Source organism: Erithacus rubecula (assembly GCF_903797595.1).
Source record: "Erithacus rubecula genome assembly, chromosome: 9".
NCBI lineage: Eukaryota > Metazoa > Chordata > Aves > Passeriformes > Muscicapidae > Erithacus > Erithacus rubecula.
The window spans coordinates 32,763,203-32,782,693 of NC_136660.1; the positions used below are offsets into that span (position 1 = coordinate 32,763,203).

At 42.4% G+C, this 19,491-nt stretch overlaps 1 protein-coding gene across 2 annotated transcripts in view; it reads left to right on the forward strand.

Moving 5' to 3' along the window:
* DOCK1 (dedicator of cytokinesis 1) overlaps positions 1–19,491 on the forward strand; it is a 245,380-nt gene that overhangs the window by 150,077 nt on the left and 75,812 nt on the right. For both annotated transcript variants that reach the window (XM_079312227.1, XM_079312226.1), the window contains exons 30-31: positions 16,450–16,528; positions 16,965–17,065. In XM_079312227.1, the coding sequence (XP_079168353.1) occupies positions 16,450–16,528; positions 16,965–17,065 (180 nt within the window). The remainder of the gene's footprint in view (positions 1–16,449; positions 16,529–16,964; positions 17,066–19,491) is intronic.

Genomic DNA, 19,491 nt, shown 5'->3' on the forward strand with positions numbered 1-19,491 from the left:
TAATGTTTGTGTAAATTTCATGCCAATCTAAGTTCAAGAAAATCAGTGATTTCTTCATCAGCAATTCAGTATTTTCTGTGAATTTTAATCTATAATATTCTAATGACCTTTTTCCCAGAGTGTTTTATTATGGTGCCTCATTTATCATGGTAAAAGATATTTTTATTTTTTATGTGATGTTAAAAGTCACACATAAATTTGATCTTCCATTCACAGTCCACTTACTTAACCTGGTATTTGATTTAAAGGTGCTGCTGGCTTTGAACACAATTTAAAGGTACTTTTGGCTTGAATTCAGTTAACTTAAATATTTTTTTGAGGTAATTACCACACAAATATCAATGGCAAATGAGCAAAATACAATCATGGGCAAGAATATATATATATATATATGTATAATTTTATTTCTGCATTTTAGACTGAAAAATCATCCATTGGATTTGTTACTTTAGCAGTTGGACATTGTGGGAGAATTAAACTTTGCCAACTTGTTCAGCTCTTCTTTGCTAAAGGGCCACTGTCAAGGATGCTTTGTTTGCTCTAAAGAAAGATTTGTAGTGACAGTTTTACATAACAACAATAATATTAATTTGAATTATTTTTGGAAGAATCTCAGAGCAGCTGGGGAAGATCATCTGCATGATGTTGACCTTACAGATGTTCAGTTTGATTCATGGAGGAATGCAGTAATTTGCCTGTGCCCATGCAGTGAAGAATAGGAGTCAGCTCAGAGATTATTTTCACATGGAATGTTCAGTTCCATTTTGATAACTTGTGCATTTTCCCTGGGAATATTAGCCCATATCTCCTGAAATAACCCAGTTCACATCTGGGGTGCAAAAGATGAAAAATTAGTTGAAATTCTATGCAAAGTTAAGGAAGGTTAATGTATTTTACCAAGTTTTTTAAGGTCAACAAAAGTGTGGGCAAATATCCACCCTGAAGAACACATAGGGTTGTGTAATTCTGGGGAGTTCAACCTTGATGGTCATGAATTGTCAGAGCATTTTGGAATTATTTGGGCTGGAAGGGATCATCCCATCCCACCCCTGCCATGGCAGGGACACTTCACTGTCCCAGTGCTCCAAATCCCATCCTGCCAGGGATCCAGGGGCAGCCCCAGCAAATCTGGGAATTCCAGCTCAGCCCCTCCCCACCCTCCCAGGGAGCAATTCCTTCCCAAAATCCCATCCCTCCCTGCCCTCTGGCAATGGGAAACTGTTCTTAGAGTTTTAAACAATAGATTAAAACTCATAAAAATCTGGAATTGTGAGAAAAGCTCTGCAAAGGCTCCGCCTCATTTTTCCTGGGGAAGAAGAGCTTCTGGAATAAATAAACTGATCCCCCTCCCCAGTGGATCCCACACCCTGGCACTGCTGGAGAGCTGCCCTTCCCCTGCCCCTCCATGAAGATGTGCAAGGAGGGCACTGTAAATGTTGTTTTTTAAAAATCTAAACTATAAATGTGCAAAATGACCACAGTGTTCCTCCCTGCAAGAACCCACATCCAACCTGCAAAACCCCAGCCACAGAGACTTGAAGAGAAGAGCAGAAGAAGCTTGACTCTATAACATTTATTTCAAATTAATTTTCTGCCATCCAGCTGCAGCAGTTCATTTTTCCTACTGAATGGGATCTAATAAGACCTAATAGGTGATAAATCAGTTTCCCAGGTTTGGGCATTAAGGAACTGCAGTGCTGTGTTCTGCTAGAGCAGGAAGGTCTCCAGCTCTCTGTTCCACAACAAGCAGGGCATTAAATAGTCTTAAATCATCAGCCTGTCCCTTCCTCAGCTCCAGGACCACTCCTGAGGCTGGGAAATTTCACAATGAGGGATCATTCTTTATGGCAAACTCTGTAGCTGCGAGCAAAGCAATTTAAAAAACACTTTAGGAGAGTGGTTCCTACATCCTGCTCCTGTTACAAATCACTTGGCCTCTGTTTACAAAATCTGCAGTTTAACTAATACAGATGGGTTATCAAATTATCCTGATGGAAACAGATAGAGAGGTTGTTTCCTATCAACAGATCCATTAGGAACTAACAACAAAATGGCATTATTTACTCAGCATCTATTCATTCCTACTAATTTGGCACAGCATTATTAGTACTGAAGCTTTACATGCAAAACACTCCAATTCTTGGGGTAATTTGATTATTCAAGGCATGTTCCTGATCTGTCATTTTATAGGATGGATGCTATAAACCTGTGTTCTGACAACCCAGTCCTTACCCAGCCCATCTATGGCAAAGCACATCCATCCCAATTAGGAGCAGCACCAGCTCTAGAGAAGGTTTAGTGAGCCTGGGGTTTATTATCCTTGGGTCTCTAACCCACACTCCAAAGGCTTTATTGTTCCAAGGGCTCTTGTTTCCCCAGTTTAAATCTGAACAAGGTTTTAGGAAGGTTCAGAGCTGCTGCAGCTCACAACAAAGGGGTTCACCAGATCAGCTGGTCCAGATCAGCTGGGTTGCCTCAGCTGGTTTAAGCCACAAACCCATCTGAGCTCTTTTTCCCTGAATCCAGGGGGAGGTGTTTGCACAAGGTGCTTTTTTACAGCAGTATTTGGGAAATGAGAACCTCCAGCATAAAAATGGGGATCAGAGAGGATCAGTGTTCAGCCCAGAGAGAAGGCTCTAAGGAGACCTTACAGCAAATTCTGGATCCTAAAGTGGCTCCAGGAGAGCTGGAGAGGGACTGGGGACAATGGATGGAGGGACAGGACACAGGGAGTGGCTCCCACTGCCAGAGAGCAGGGCTGGGTGGGATTTTGGGATGGAATTGTTCCCTGGGAGGGTGGGCAGGCCCTGGCACAGGTGCCCAGATTTGCTGTGGCTGTCCCTGGATCCCTGGCAGTGCCCAAGGCCAGGCTGGACACTGGGGTTGGAGCACTGGGACAGTGGGAGGTGTCCCTGCCATGGCAGGGGTGGAATGAGAAGATCTTTAAAATCCCTTCCAGCCCAAACCATTGTGGAAATCCATGGTTTTATGGTCAGCAGAGCCTTGCCAGGCAGGTTTTGGATGATATTCCTGTGGGATGAGGAGTTTCCAATGTGTTTGTCCTGCCCTCCCACTCCTGAGTCAAATAATCCTCTCTGAGCAGTGATGTGTCCATTGACTGCCCTGCACATAAAAGGAGAAAATATTGGATTCAGCTGGAGAGGAGGAAGGGAAGCACAGCTTTGCTTCTCACCCTGATCAATTCCACTCCTGTGGGTGCTGAGACTTCTTAAAGGAGAAAATGAAGTTTCAGCTGTTGTCAGAGGCAGCAGTGAAATCACCTTTGCAGTTCCAGCTGAATGAAGGAAATTTTATTTATCCTCTAAAACCAAAGGAGATAAAAACACTCCCACCCTGTATTTTGTTTGCACATCATCATAGCAGCATTTTCCTGCTCGAGGATTAACACCAATTGTGCTTGGATTTGTTATTTCCAGGTTTCACCTCAGGGGCCATGCCTTTATTGAGTAGGAAAATCTGAAATGGCCCTTGCATGACATAAAGGCAGAGCTTTTAACAGGGGAGGTCACTGGCTGCTCAGAGCCACCTCTGATGTACAAAGTGGGGTCAGCACCAAACGTTTCTGTCTCAAAGACTCTCAACACCCTGTGAGTTGCAGAGCTGGGGCATCCCACAGGCACTGCAGGAGGGGCTGAAGGGCTGGGGCTGCTCCAGGGCAGGGAATGGAGCTGGGAAGGGGATGGAGAATCCCTGAGGAGCTGGGAAGGGGCTGGAGAATTCCTGGGGGAGCTGGGAAGGGGCTGGAGAATCCCTGAGGAGCTGGGAAGGGGCTGGAGAATTCCTGATGGAGTTGGGAAGGGGATGGAGAATCCCTGATGGAGCTGGGAAGGGGATGGAGAATTCCTGATGGAGCTGGGAAGGGGATGGAGAATCCCTGAGGAGCTGGGAAGGGGATGGAGAATCCCTGATGGAGCTGGGAAGGGGCTGGAGAATTCCTGAGGAGCTGGGAAGGGGCTCAGCCTGCAGAAAAGGGGATCAGGGGGAAATTCTGGCTCTGCACAACTCTCTGCCAGGAGGGGACACTGGGGGGATTTGGGATCTGGGAACAGGGACAGGAGCAGAGGGAACAGCTCAGGGTGGAGATTTGGGAAAATTCCTCCCTGGAAAGGTTTGTGCAGCCCTGGCACAGCTGCCCAGGTGGAGTGCCCATCCCTGGGGGGATTAAAATCCACATGGATGTGGCACTTGGGGACATGGTGGCCTTGGCAGTGCTGGGAATGGTTGGGCTCCATGATTTGAGGGCTTTCCCAGCCTCCATCATTCCATGGCTTCCTGTTCATCTTTGCTGCATTTCCCTGGCTCTGTGCAGGGTGGAGCAGGTGATGATGATCTACAGAATCCTGGAATTGTTCAGGTCAGAAAAACCCTCCAAGGCACTGAGTCCAACCATTCCAGCACTGCCAAGGCCACCAGTGCCCCCTGTCCCCAAGTGCCACATCCCATTAGCTGAGTGCAGTTGTCATTAAAGGTGCTAAAATATTGTTGTGATTTCCAATCCTATCCCTATAAATGTGTTTTAAAGGAATCTTGAAAGAAACCAAGTGACTCCTCCAACTTCCTATGCTGTCCAAAGCAGCTTCCAAAAAAATCTGTGTTTGTCATAACCTGAAATTCCCTAGCAGGAGCCAATTTAAACAGCTGTGACCACCCCATAATTATGATTTGTCACAGACTAATATTTACTTTTTTTCATTCATTTAAAACCTCATTTGTTTTACTGTGTACAAATTAAGAACAAAGCATTGTGGTGGCCCCTGAATCCATAATTGCAATTAAGGTGGTGTCTTGCAGAAATAATACATGGAGGGTTAATTTGGACCACGAGCTGGTTTTAATTCTGCCTTTGTGTTCCTGTACAAGTGAATTATCCTGGGGGTGGCACAGAGAAAATCAGAGTTATTTGTAGCTGGGCTGTAATGTTGTGTTTTTAATGGGAGTGTTTTTAATGAGGACTTGTGGCCTGAATTGTTGATGAAAAGCAGATTAGTTCTGTTTGCTCATTCCAGGAGAGGTGAGAGGCTCTGAGCAGAGTTGGGAACTTTCCTGACAGAAATTAGGGAATTTCTGATAAAAATGTCAATGCTGAAGAGTTCAGTCACAGGAGGGCCCTGCACAAGTCTCTGTTTCTCCCTTTTTAGTGACATTTGGCTCTTTAAAAATTTGATGGTGCCTTGGGAATAAAAATATGATATATATAAAAATATTACCTATTTTGACATGAATTACAAATGTGAGTGAATGTGACCTAAATGAACACACTCCCTATTATAGGAACAGCACTGGAGTGGTGTCATCATTTAATTCTCTCTTATGTCTTGGACTAAATCATAATTTTTGATGTCCATTTGCACTATTAAATGCTGTATGGGAGGTAGAAAAAGCATCTAATTTAAATATTACAAAAGTGAGAATTTCCCAGTTTTAATACAGCAAAATTAACATTAAGGTTGATATAGATTTAAAAAAAAAAACAAACACAAACTCCTTTACTATTTTCCCCAGTAAAAGTTAAATGATTCAACCTAAACATCAATGGGGAGAAGCAATTATTTCTAAAAAAGTTAGAGAAAAAGGAAGAAGGTCTTAAAACAAGCAGAAAAAAAATCTTTATCTTAGATGACACTTTTAGGAAAAAAAAGTAAAAAATTGAAATATTTTGCAATAATTTATCAAACACTTACTGCATGTTTTCTTTTAAAGTACTGTTTTTAACTGAAAACCAGGCAGAAAAGTCTAATTCCTGAATTTCTCTAGTTCTTCAGCAGTGACTCTCAAACCTCTTTGGCCTCTGGGTGTGATCCAAAGCAAAAGCTTTTTGAAGGGTTTTTTGTGGCTCCTGTAACATTAATGTTTGGATTGTAACATTATAAATTATATCCCAGATTTTGTGCTGCCACTTTCAGTATCCCTTGGGATCCATTTTCAGGGATCAACGTTTGGATGTTGCTGATGTTAAAGATGGAATTACTTAAAATCTGTACAACCTGTGTGTGCCATTCTGCTTTTAATTTTTTCTGGAAAAAATCCAGGAAATGGAGCTTTTTACCTTGTGTAAACCTTTGATCCCATTGATCACTGCTGGCCTAGATCCCTCCTGGCTGCTGCCAGGCTTTCCATAATATCTGCTGCAGATGGAGCTGAAAACTCTGGCAGATCTGCTCTGCACAAGCATCAATATCCATTGGAAAAGCAGATTTTTCCTTGTCCTTCATGGGTCATTGGATGCCAGCATCCTTCTGCATCCTGCTGTTAGTCCCTGCTCAGCTCATCCCCAGCTTTGTTAGGCCCTGCTTTGCTGATACTCTCAATTTTTAGTGACCAGCCAGTGCTGCCCATCCCACGTGGATCTCAAACCATCACTCAAGGCCAGGATGAAGGAATTGTTTATTGGTTCAGTCCTGGAATGGTGAGTTTGGAGCAAGCTGGGCTGTGGAACATTCCCTGCCCATGGAATGGGATGATCTTTATGGTCTCAACCCAAACCATTGTGGGATTCTCTGATATGATCCTATAAAATGAGAATGGCTTTAGCTGTTACTCCAACATAATCATTGGGTGAAAAAAATCAACCTGAACATTTGGTTTGGTTGTGTTTTCTGGGTGAGAAAATGTCCTCTGAGGACTAATCTGACTTTTTCCCCACTTAGGTTTTTTTTGCTTTTCTGAGCCCATCAAATAATTGCAGTCTACTCCCAGAGAAGCTGCTGGCTTTCAGTGCCATTGGCATTATAAATCTTCTATCTAGAGACAGCCAAACTGTGTAATTCAGGCCAGGGAGGAACATAAAAGGAGCAGAAATGGTGCAGAAATGTTATTTGGGCCTTGTGCCCAACTCAGCTTTGCCCCAGTGCAGGAGAACCAGGCAGGGACATTGATTTTTGTGAAGGCACTGCCTGGTTCTCTTGTCCTTGTGAGGCTCAGGAATATTTTTCCATATGAAAATTAACTTCCCTGGCACTGCATCCCCCTGTGTGCACTGTGGGATTGGTGGTGCTGGTGTCCAATTCCCAAATTCCAAGTAAATAAGATTTGCACAGTGTTGGAGATTTGCTTCTTGCTGTGTCCATATTGAAGCAAACTTCTCCATGTCTCTGCTCTGGGAAGGTGAGGATTCCCCCAAGGGCAGCTGTACCTGGAGGTTATTGCACTGTCTCAAACTCACCTGTCAGAAATCCAGTTTTAGTCCTGTGGTGCTCTAAAGGACTGTTTGTGTTTCAGTAGCCAGAGAATTTCCTGTACTTTTAACAATCATTTATCCACACAGCATGATTTAGTAGCTTAAAGAGCTTTCTTGGGATTAACAGAGGGAGTGAAATGAAAGTATTGCATAAAAGAAATTGCAGAGAACCTGATTTCAGAGAGTTCCAGAATGGTTTGTCTTGGGAGGGATTTTAAATCTCATCCAGTGCCACCCCTGCCATGGCAGGGACACCTTCACTGTGCCAGGCTGCTCCAGCCTGGCCTTGGGCACTGCCAGGGATCAGGGGCAGCCACAGCAAATCTGGGCACCTGTGCCAGCCCTGCCCTCCCTCCCAGGGAAGGATTTACATCCACAATTATATTTCATTACTTGTTTAGTGTAAACCACTTTTTATCCAATCCTTTGTCCCATTGACACACTTGGCTGTGTTTCTGTGACCCTGAACTGTGTTTTCCTCTTAGGCTTTGATTTCACCAGGCAGAAACTAATCCCCAGCAGGAAAATTGTGGGAAGGATTGGCATGTCCAAGGCAGCACTGAATCCTCCCTGGCCTGGAGCCCACCAGAGGCTGCCTGCAGCCCCCACACCTTGGTGTGATCCCTGCAGAGGGATCTCTTTGTGGGGTTGGGAATGTCCCTCTGCTGTCCTGCAGAACAGAAAAAACCCACATTATTAATGGCATTATGGTGGAATAAGGAATAAAACAGGGATTTATTAAAAGCCCTTTAAAGTATTCACCTTGGGCAGTGCAAGAGCCCAGCCCTGGCTACACCCAAGATGGACTCAGAGTCAGGAGTTTCGCTCTTTTATAAGTTTGGGTCCATTTCCACATTGGGGTTCATTGTCCAATTCCAGCTCCAGGTTCTGCAGTCCCACCCTCCCAGATTCTCTCCTGTTTCACTGTTGTTTGTGTTGAAGCTGCAGCATGTCCTTGGTTCTGGGCTGGGAAAGAAATGTTTTGTGTGACTGAGCTGGGAGGAGAACTGGCTAAACTTTATAGGAAATTCAGAGTTATATACTAATGCAGCACAGAATCTGAAAAACATTAAAACTTAATGCCTAAGGCATCATTTTGTGCCCTGCAGGGCTGATTTTTGTGCTGTGTCACCTGGGACTGTTTCAGTGCCTTGTGTGTCAGGTGATTTAACCCTTCCCACAGAGCCAGAAATCCTGCTCAGAACCATTGAGGGGTTCCTGCTCCTGGAGCTATTGAAGCATCCTAGTGAAGCATTTATTCCACTGCAGAGAGCATCAGGGTGCTGAGGAGAGCTGGGAGGAGCAGCACAGCAGGGATCTTGTCCAGATGCTAACAGCTGGGTGAGGTCTCGCTTGGCTCCCTCCTTCCCACACCCCACTGCCTCCCTGAAACCTTTTGTGTCACTTCAATATCTGAGAGCCACCCTTTGGATCAAACACAGGCTTACCTAAAGCTCCAGCAAGGTGTTTTTTCACTTTGCCTGCATTAGTGTTCCCTTCACAAAGCTGTCAGCTGTGTAAGCACAGCCCAGCAGAGCAGCTGCTGTGCTTTATCCCACTCACCTCTTACAGAAAATCCCATTTTAACCTCTTCCCAGGGACTCTCTGCTTGCCTGTGTCTGCTGGGCAGATGGATTCCAGTTCTGTGAAGGTTCAGCTCTCCTGGGCAGGGCCTCTGGGCTTGTGATTGCTTGCATTAGAAAATAAAAGTCATTGGGATAATTCAGCTCCCATGGAAACTTTCTGCCATCAGAATGAGCTTCACATTTTGAGGGAAACTTCAGCAAATGGAATTTCTGAACACACCTGATTGGTGACCCCAGCACTGAAGAGGTGATAACCCAACCTTTGCAGATTGCTTTCTTTTTCCTCATTACTATTCTCTGGTGGAATTTGATAAATTAAATACCTGCAGGGAAAAAGGGAGATTCTTTTCCAAGCAACATCATGACATTTGTTTAGCCAGGTGCAATTGTCTTCCCAGTTGATGGCAAGATGGATGAGAATGCCAAATAATTTGAAATGTAGCAGATCAATTCTATTGATTTATCCATGAGTAGCTAAAGTGGCCTTAATCACCTCCAGTATCCATGGAAATGGGGAAGGAGCAGAGAGAGGCCAGTGCTGCCAGCACAGAGCAAGGGAGGTTCCCCTGCTGCAAACCACTGTCAAGTATTTGAGAACATTTTGCCAAATTCAGCCAGAACTTTCTGTGCTCTGCAGGAAAATTTGCCTATGATGTCCTTTCCCAACCTCTCTGTGAATTACTTCTCTTGGAACTATTTCTCTTTTCAGACTGGACGTTTATGTGAAAAGCAGTACAATAGGAAAAAAAAAAATCATCTTCTATATTGGTTTCTCCCACTGCAAAAAGTGGCTGAATTCCTCTGTGAAATGAAATCAGAGCAAGAACTGAGGTGAAGAGTTGGGTGGTGAGGCCCTGGCCCAGAGGAGCTGTGGCTGCTCCATCCCTGGATGTGCCCAAGGCCAGGCTTGGAGCACCCTGGCACAGTGGGATGTGTCCCTGATGAGCTTCAAATCCCTCCCACCCAAACCCTTCTGGGATTCTCTGATCTCCCCAGAGGGGAAGGTGATGACTTCTGTTCTAGCAAAGGCTTTCTGCATTTTACAGAGCACTGCACTACAATGAAATGCTTGTTTAATAACTCACCTGATGGCAGAGATCCCTTCCAGCAGCACTCCAACAAATTACATTTGTTTGAAATTACAAGCTCTGTTGGGAGTTTTTGCCAGCTGCCACAATAGAAAGTCTCTTGGAATTCATCAAGTCTGCTTCCTTTAGAATAATAACTTTTGAGTAGAGGAATAGTAACACTGAACACTTGCAAGAGATGCTACTTTGCCAGCATTGTAGTTTTAGCTAAAAACTCCTAAATTAAATTGTCTGCTAGCATTTCCATTAGAAAATTCGATTTCCAAGCTTTTATTACTCTGCCATAAAATTCTCCAGGTGCTAAAATTGAGTATGGACAGTTCTGTCCATGGAGTTCTATCTTAGATGAAATCCCAGGAGGCAAAGTTGATTTGGGAAAGAGGATAGAAGGCTAAATCCTCTTCTTTCCTGCACTCAAAGTCATCCAAAAACCAGAGCTGAGACCTCAGACAGAGAGTCAGGATAGGAGGAGAGGGAGGGCAGGCACATCCATGGTTATCCAGCTGATCCCAGTGCTTGGAGAGACTCAAACCCCAGCTGGGCACAGCCCTGAGCAGCTGCTCCAGAGGCACCTTGGAAAAACCATCCATTGTGCTTCTTGCAGAGCCCTGGTTATTGGTAGTCAGCCCACAAGTTTGTCCTTCAGCGTTTTGTAACTCAGTTATTTTTCATTCATCTGTCCCCTTTGTTTTAGAGGACTCCAGGCCTGGAATACAAATGAGGGGAGAACTATCAGTGATGGGAGATAATGTGCTAAAGCAGGGGCTGAAATATTTGTTAGAAAATAGGTTAATAAAGTGACATGGAGCACCTGTGCTGCTGTGGAGCAGGCATTATGAGGAGATTATGCTAATGTGGGTATTTAGTAGCAAGTCTTCTTTGGGATTACTCTCTGCTATTATCATCCTCAGCCCAAGAATTGTAATTCAAAAGGCAGCAAATGATCAAGGATTTAGTTTCTTTTCTTTTTTCTTTTTTTTTTTAAGTTTTGACTGCTCTTTAGCCTGCTGAATTAGAGGATGTTGCAAGGAATCTTTTAAACACTTTAAAAATGTTCTTTAAGAGAAAGAAGTGGATTGAGCAGGGATGTGTAAATATAAAGAAGTGTTAAATTAATTCATTTGTGGTGGGCAGCTGGTAGGTCTGGAGGTGAAAAGGCAGGTGAAGAGGGAAAGAGAGAAAATTTGGGAAAGGAGGAAAGTGGGGGAGATGCAATGGCTGAGCCATTTAAATGATTTTGAATTTCTTGTGAGACACCTCAAATTCTGGGGGCAGTTCTGGACCCTTCTCAACAAGACAAACATGGAAGGGCTGGAGGGTGTCCAGAACAGGGAATGGAGCTGGGAAGGGGCTGGAGAATTCCTGGGTGAGCTGGGAAGGGGCTGGAGAATCCCTGAGGGAGCTGGGAAGGGGCTGGAGAATCCCTGAGGGAGCTGGGAAGGGGCTGGAGAATTCCTGATGGAGCTGGGAAGGGGCTCAGCCTGGAGAAAAGGAGGCTCAGGGGGACCCTGTGGCTCTGCACAACTCCCTGCCAGGAGGGGACACTGGGGGGATTTGGGATCTGGGAACAGGGACAGGAGCAGGAGGAGAGGGAAAAACCTCAGATTGCACCAGGAGAGATTGAGGCTGAATACCAGGGAATTTTTAAAATTCCTAAATAAGAAGAAAGCTGTTTAAAGCAGTGCAAGAGGGGTGGAGGGGTTGCAGCTGAGGGGTGCTCAGAGGCTTTGCTGTGCTCTTGGTGCCTCCTGAGCCTTTGCTGGGGTTTGGGTTGTGCTCTGGGATTTCCAGGTTCTTCCCACACCCCCTGACAGGAGGAGAGGACTCTGTCTCCTCTGAGCACATGGAATTTGTGTCCAGGAGCAGGAGCTGAGGCATGGGGAGCATGGTGATGTGCAGGAAGGCTGATCAGCTGCAATAAAGCATTCATTATCATCCATCTCAATTAACTGGAGTGACATCATCATAGTGCCTTTTAGAACCTCACTGCAAATTCCCTCCCTTTTATCAAACTATCACCTGAACCACAAGTATTTTAAGCTGTATCTGTGTATTCTTGTTTAGATAATTATTCTGCCATCAAGAAAGTCATATTTTCATTCTTTTTCCTTCTTTTTTTTTGATGTTTGCTTAAGGAAAAATAGCGGGGAGGACATTCCTAGTTCGTATTGTTCCTTTTTCTGTCAGAAATTTTCCTGTCAGGAATATTTTGCATAAACAATCCAAATCCCTGGGTACTGAAGCTAACTAAATAATGTACAGAATAGCACAGGCTTTAAAAATATTTCCACTTTTTAACTATTTCTCTGTAGATGATCCCTCCAGAGCAGTGTTTCTGCAGAGGCAGTTGGATGGGTGTTACATCCTGCAGCTCAGCTCCTGAGCTCTGCAAATACTCCCCAGCAATGTCAGAAGCTGAGTGAGAGCAAACGAGGCACAGAATGTTTTTAAACACGAGCAAATCAGGGCACTTGACTAATTAGGAGGGGAAATGGCAGAATAAGAAGCGACTGAACCTGTGAAAGGGCTAAAAAAAAAAAAGACTTGTTTGGCACAGTGACTCCTGTTCCATTTATAAATGCAATCCCTCTGTCCCTCCTTCATTTACCATTGCCACTGGAAGTCAGGAGTTGATGTATGTTCCCAGCTCCTGGAGGCAGGGAGCTTGTTTGGAGGGAAAAAAGAACCTTTTGGAAAACTACAGAGTCCAACCATTAATTTTTGCTCTGTTTGGTGAAGCAATCTCTGAATCCACAAACCAATTAAGCACCTATGGGTGGAAGGGAATAATAATCAATAACAGGAAACATTCCCAGGAGTCAGGAGCTGAAATTGAAGTCAGTTCATTCCTGGATGGATTAACTCTGGAGTGAGAGCCATAAAGGGGGAGAAATGACTGGAGGAATGAGGATTGCCTAGGGCAGGGCAGGGTGAATGTACCCAGCAGGTCACTGAGGTTTGGTCACCTGGAGTTTTGGTTTGGTTTTTTGAGAATTTCTGCTTTTTATCACCTGTATTTCCTAATGTTGATCTTTCATGGTTTCCCCCATCTCATTTTCCCTGGCTTCTCTCAGCTGAGCTCTCTGCCACACTTGTATTGTCACATTCAAAAGGTGCTGGGTAATTCACTGTTCCTGCTGGATGATGGAGAGTTGATACAGGGATGAAATAAAAAAAATCCTGCTGACAGAGAAAAGCTTTTGGGGACACCTTGAAATCTCTGTCAGGGGCTCCAAGAGACTTGGGACAAGGGCCTGGAAGGGGAGAAAAAATGGCTTTAAGCTGGAAGTGGATGGGTTTAGATGGGATTTTGGGCAGGAATTGTTCCCTGGGAGGGGCTGGGATGGAATTCCCAGGTTTGCTGTGGCTGCCCCTGGATCCCTGGCAGTGCCCAAGGCCAGGCTGGACACTGGGGTTGGAGCACTGGGACAGTGAAGTGTCCCTGCCATGGATGGGGTGACTCTGGGGGGGATTTAAGGTCCCTTCCAACCAAAATAATTCTGATTCTGGTCTGGGGAAGGTCACTAAACACAGAATAAGAGGTCAGGCCCTGCCTCAGAGGATCAAACTACAACAGAAGAGACAAGAGGAATCTTTGGATGCCCTTGGAGCCATCCCCACCCCCCCTTCCCCAGAGCTCACACAAAAACCTCTGTCCAGAGTGTTGGTTTTGTTCCTTGATGGATTTTTATGCCCTTCTTTCTTCCACATATCCTGAAGTGACTTCCTTCCATAATCATATTCCTTCTATTCCAATCACATCATAGAAAATGTTAATTTCCTGCCTTTAATTGGCATGATAAAGTCTTTTGTTTCACAAATCTTTGCCAGTACATTTGGATTAGGTTTTGTTGTCTTACATGGCAGCAGAGTCCATTGTGTTTGCTTCCAGGCTCTGAACTTCTCCCTTTTTTTAAAGTTTAACTTCTATGCCTCTTCCTGACATGGATAATAAATTCTTTTGTTCATTGAAACTGAATTTCGAGAAGAACACTTCTTTTTATGCACATGCAACTGGGAGCCAATCTTGGTTATTAATTACAGGGAGATAAGGGCTGGCACTGCAAGGGATGCTCTCCAGCTGAGAGTTTGGATTATTTATCCCTTGGCCCAGTGATGTCCAAGTGCACCTTTTATCCTTGAGAGTGTTCCAGCAGCCAGTTCCTTCCTTCTTCAGTACAGAACTGTTGCTTTTGGGTTAATTCCACTTATTCTGAAGAGCCACTTTTTGCTTCATTTCCATTTTCTCTAACTTTGGACAGTGAAGTTCCTGAAAATTGTCAGGACGTGCTTTGGAGGAGGAGGAGGGTTTAACTAACACCTGGAATGATAAATTATTTCACCTTCCTCTTTCAATTTTTATTTGGGCATAAACCTGAACCATTTTTATATTCATGAGTTGCAGCAACTTCTCAGGTGATAACAAAGCATTGCCCAGGTTACAGCCAGGAATTCATCCATGATGTTTTACGGTTGAAATTCTCTCTTCAGAGCAGTGATCTTGCAACTTGCTACTTCTCCTTGCCAATATTTTAATAAATATCTATTTAAAAATTAGCTTCATTAGATAAAAAACATCTTAATTTTGCTGTTTGCTCTTGGCACTGGAGGTGCTAAAATACCCTGAAAAGTGCTGTGAGATTTGCATGACATTTGATTTGCAAATGAAGATAGAATGTAATAGTAATTGTAGTAGTAGTGGGAGTAGGAGAAGAAGAAATAATAATAATAATAATAACAATAATAATAATAATAATAATAGTAGTAATAATGGTCTTTTATTGACTGTCACTGGGATTTCTCCACTGCCCTATGTAGCAAGTGTTTTATCCAGCCACAGAAGGATTGATCAAATCAAATAAAAAATAAATTGGGTTTTCAGTAATTCAAAAATCAACATTAAATCTCTCCATCTCTTCTTTGGGATATTCCTTTATGGAAAATTGGAGGAATTCCTGGCTTCCTAAACCCCCCAACACCCAGGGGTTGTTTAATTCCAGCTCCAGTTGAACACATTCTGTGTTCTGCTCTTTTTCCAGAGGTAAATACAGCAGAATTTGTATTATTTGTTCTTTTTTGGTATCCCTGGAATTAAGAGAAAAAATGAGTTACAGCTAAAAGAAAAATAATAGTATATAAAATAATGAGATTATGCCACAGCTAAATTAGTGGATTTAAATTTTAATTTTCCCATTTAGATCCTTTCCCCTCCATAATTCTGCCATGGGGATGATCTGACCTTATGCTACAGATACATCCCAGTGGCATCAAATTTTTTCCTTTATTAATTTATTTCAATATATAAATAAATAAAGTCTCCTAGAATGCTGATGAATTTATGTACATATTGATGTATTCATGAATTTATGTACATATTGATATATTTATATAAATGCATCAATATGTTCTTAAATAATCTCTTGGCAACATATAAAAATATTTATAAATAATGTCTATTTCCAACATGTTGGCCATATAAAAATATTTATAAATAATATCTATTTCCAACATGTTGCCTGTGCATTATCTAGAGGCTTCTTTTCTCTTGGGTACCAAACTTTCAGCTAAATATTAAATTTTTTTCAGGAGAAATTACTAAGTATCACAAAGTGAGTGCAAACCCTTTCTAGCTGGTTTGGTTTAAATAATTCTGGTTTTGGGTTTTTTTTTTTAGCCAGCCTGAAGGAAAATCAACTTTTTTATTTGCAGTAGTGAACTTTCTTTTTCAAGATTGGTTTTGGGGTGGGGAAAAAAACAAACCCAGAAGGTGTCAGGAGAGGTTTTCATCATTTTTTGGGGACTCTGAGGAGACACAAATCTCTCCAAAGAGCAGCTGATTTGTCTGGCATTAACTGGCAGCTGCACAGCATCAATTTTGGGTTTACAGGGGAAATCTCATGTTTGTTTTGAAAATAGAGATCAGGCTACCAAGGAATAATCAGTTTCTTTTTCAGCACCATGAATATGTAGTGCCCTACTTCTCCTGTGCCATTTGGTTTTTCTCTTTCAAGCTTGTCAGGCCAAGTCCTTTTACAATTTAAGAAACCTTTTAGAAACTGCAGAAATTACAATGGGTACTGAATTAGCATTTTGGAAGTAGAGCAGTGAACAATGTTTTAAAGATTGTCCTTCAGCAGCATTTCTCTTGTGCCATAAGTGGATTTTTTTTTTTTCTCTCGTGTGTTTAAAAACGTGTTTTTCTTGACCTTAAAGTTAAATACAAGCAGTTCCAGATCTGGGTTAGACACAACACTGTAACTTTAAAAATGGATGTCTATATAGTGCTAATAAACTGAATTTTTAATGATCTCTTGATTATGAAAAGATATTTTAAAGACAAGTGATTTTATCCCAAACACTCCCTCTGTTTCTGCATATGCTAATTTACTTGATTAATTTGGAGAACATCTGCATAGAATTCTGTACACTTACCAGTGGTGAGATCACACTGCTTTTCAAGTATCAGCCTCAAATTTCACTTTCCAGACAGACTCAGATTTTGTGTCTAATTGGGATGCCAAATATACAAAGGTACCCCAGAAGTGTGTAATTATGTAATTTTCTCTTGATCTTTCAGAGTCTTCCTGCGAGCAATTAATCAGTATGCAGATATGCTAAACAAAAAATTCCTTGATCAAACCAACTTTGAGTTACAGGTAAGAAAAAAACTCCCAGCTTTAAATGGAATAAATGATATTCATGTAATACATTTTTGCCCTAAACATGGAGTTTTGGTGGGTTTATTCATCATTGTGAATCCCAGTTATCCCAGTTAAATCATTCCAGGCTCAGACCTGTGGGTCTTGTCACAGAATCACAGAATCACAGCAGGCTTTGGGTTGGGATTCTGCTTGAACCATCAAAACACCAAGAATTGGGATTTGTAGCTGGGAAATATTTGTTGGAAACATAAAGACAACCAGGAGCTGTATTAAGAATTTATTAAGAAACACCATCTCTGTGGTGTCTGTTCTTTTCTCCTTTAAATATTTATGTGCATAGTTTAGAGACTTTTAAGTTGTTTTGTAGGCGTGGAGAGAAACATTTCAGAGAATTAATGAAATCTCTTCTTGTCATTTTGGGGGCTTTCAGCTCTGGAACAACTATTTCCACCTGGCTGTTGCTTTTCTCACACAAGAATCTTTACAACTGGAGAATTTTTCAAGTGCTAAAAGAGCGAAAATCCTTAACAAGTAAGTCCTGCTCATCATTTAAATCATGGCCAGGAACTCGAGGTCTACTGCCATAATTTCAGTTTAATTTCTTTGCTAAATCTATTCCAATTGAGATGCAATCAAGGGATAATGAGAGGTTGGGTTGAAAACCATGAATCAAGTGTTGTGTGTGTTTCTGCCCTGGTGTGGAGATCTGAATTTCACCATTTATTCCTCATGAATTCAGTGTTTGCTGCTGCAGGATGTTCAGAAAGTCAAGATTCTCAGAAGTGTTGCCACGTTATGAAATTGCATTTTGAAATCACTTTGTGCTTCTTCTAACCTCATTTTTTTTTATCTGCTCTTTATTGGCAATCCCTGATTTCTGTTTAGAGGGAATTTTGGTCTCTCCAGCCATTTCCACTGGGCAGTCCCTGAAGGATGGGTTGGGATAAGTCCAACCATTCCCTGCTCCTAAGGGATTCATTCCCTGCCTCCAACCCCCCCACTGCCAGTCAGAATCCCACAGCACAGAGCTGCCAAAAGGGGGAAAAAGCCTGGAAATAAGAGTGGAACATGAAGATTTTGTTTAAACAGTGATTAAAGGTGGAAAAGATCTCTAAGATCACAGAGTCCAAGGCCAGCACTGCCCCATGTCCCCAAGTGCCACATCCTTCCAGCTTTTAAATCCCTCCAGGGGTGGGAAACTCCACCTGAACAACAAATTCCAATTTCCTCTGAGTGAGGAAATGTTCCCAACTCTCCATTTCACCTCCACTTGTGCTGTTGATATTTCTCCTGCCTTTTATTGGTGTTCCACAGTAGTGACATTGTTACTGGATGAAGCACCAAGCTCTGCAAAGAGCCAGTTTTGTGATTTCAGAGTGTGTGGATTCTTTTTCTGTGCATAAGATTTGGGAAGAGCAGCTAGAAAAGCTGGATGCTCCCATAGCAGTGAGGTCACAAAAATGGGGATTTCCAAGCTGTGATTCCCTGAACAAGCACAGCTCAGACTCCTGGTGTGTGCAATAAATAAAATGTGTCTGTACAGAGACAGAAAATGCATTTTGTATCCCTTCACCTTCCCAATTCAATTCAGGGAATTGTCAGTTATTATCATGAGAGAAATCCCAGGGAGAGTGGGAACAGTTCATCACTGCTGCAGTGACTTGTTGAAATGCTTTTTTGCTCATGTGGCTTTTAGGTTTTGACCAGAAATTTCTGGAAGGGCTCCACATCCCATCCCTTTTTATGGGAGCCAAGTTTTGCCCTGCACACTCCAGCACTTCCTCCTGAGTTTGGAGGTGTTTCCTTTGGAAGCTGTGCTCTACCTGAGCCTTGAAAGAGAATTTTAAAGCACTTCAGGATCTGCTCTGCCTGAGGCTTGTGGGGCTTCCTTGATGAAACAGGAATATTTACAAGTTCACTGGAAAAGTGGTGTCAAGCAGAGCTCAGGGTTTGGGGCTTGTGCTATAAATACCATAAATAACATTATAGATAAAGGTTTTTTAAGGAAATTGAGCTGGTGTTGCAGAACCAGGTGGATTTGATTTAAGGAAATGGAGCTGCTATTGTAAAGGCTAGTGTATTTTATTTAGGAAATTGAGATGGTGCTGCAAGTAAATTTTATTTCATTAAATTTAGAATCCCTTTGCTCTCTCTGCCCAGTGTTAGTGAGCAGCTACCAAGAACATTTTAGTTCAGCTCAGACTCCTGACCTGAACAAAGAGCCAAAAGCTGAGCTGTAATTGGGCTGGAAATTGCTGTCAGATACATTTGTGGAGTGATAATTCCTCTTTGTCAGGAGGGGAACCACAGGCACAAATTTTCTTGGAGAGATTTTTATAATAAACAGAGCAGTTTGTCTCACTGAAGGAATTCAAGGAATCAACAGGCATTTCTCACTGCTAATAGAAGTAAATAAATTAAGTCATTTGAAGTGGTTGCTTAATAAAGTTTGCAAAATTGTAAATCTTCGTTGATAATGAATTTGCAAATTGTTATTTTCAGTTTAATCAGGTTTTGGAGACAGGAACCAAGACAATAAATTTGAGATGCAATAAATGCATGGTCTGGAGGCACTTTCATTGCTGTGTGAAGGCACTTCTGTGTCAAAAGGGATATAATTAATCAGTTAATTCAATATCACACTCACCCATCTTTTTAAGTACATATTTCAATTAAAACGTCAAATATTTAATAATTAAAATTTAATTATTGTAATTTGTAGGTTTTGCTAAACATTGCATTTAAGCCTTAGATAATAACAGATTCTTAATGATGCAGAAGATTCTCTTTAATCCATATTAATGACAGGGTGTCTCACTGTTATCCCCCAGAAATCCTACAAGTTACCAGATATTACAGTTGGGCTCAGCTTGTTATTTAAGTAATGATCTTTAACTTGCAAATATTCCTGGTAGCAAATGCATCCTTGGAGCTCATTATGGGGCTGATCCCATCCT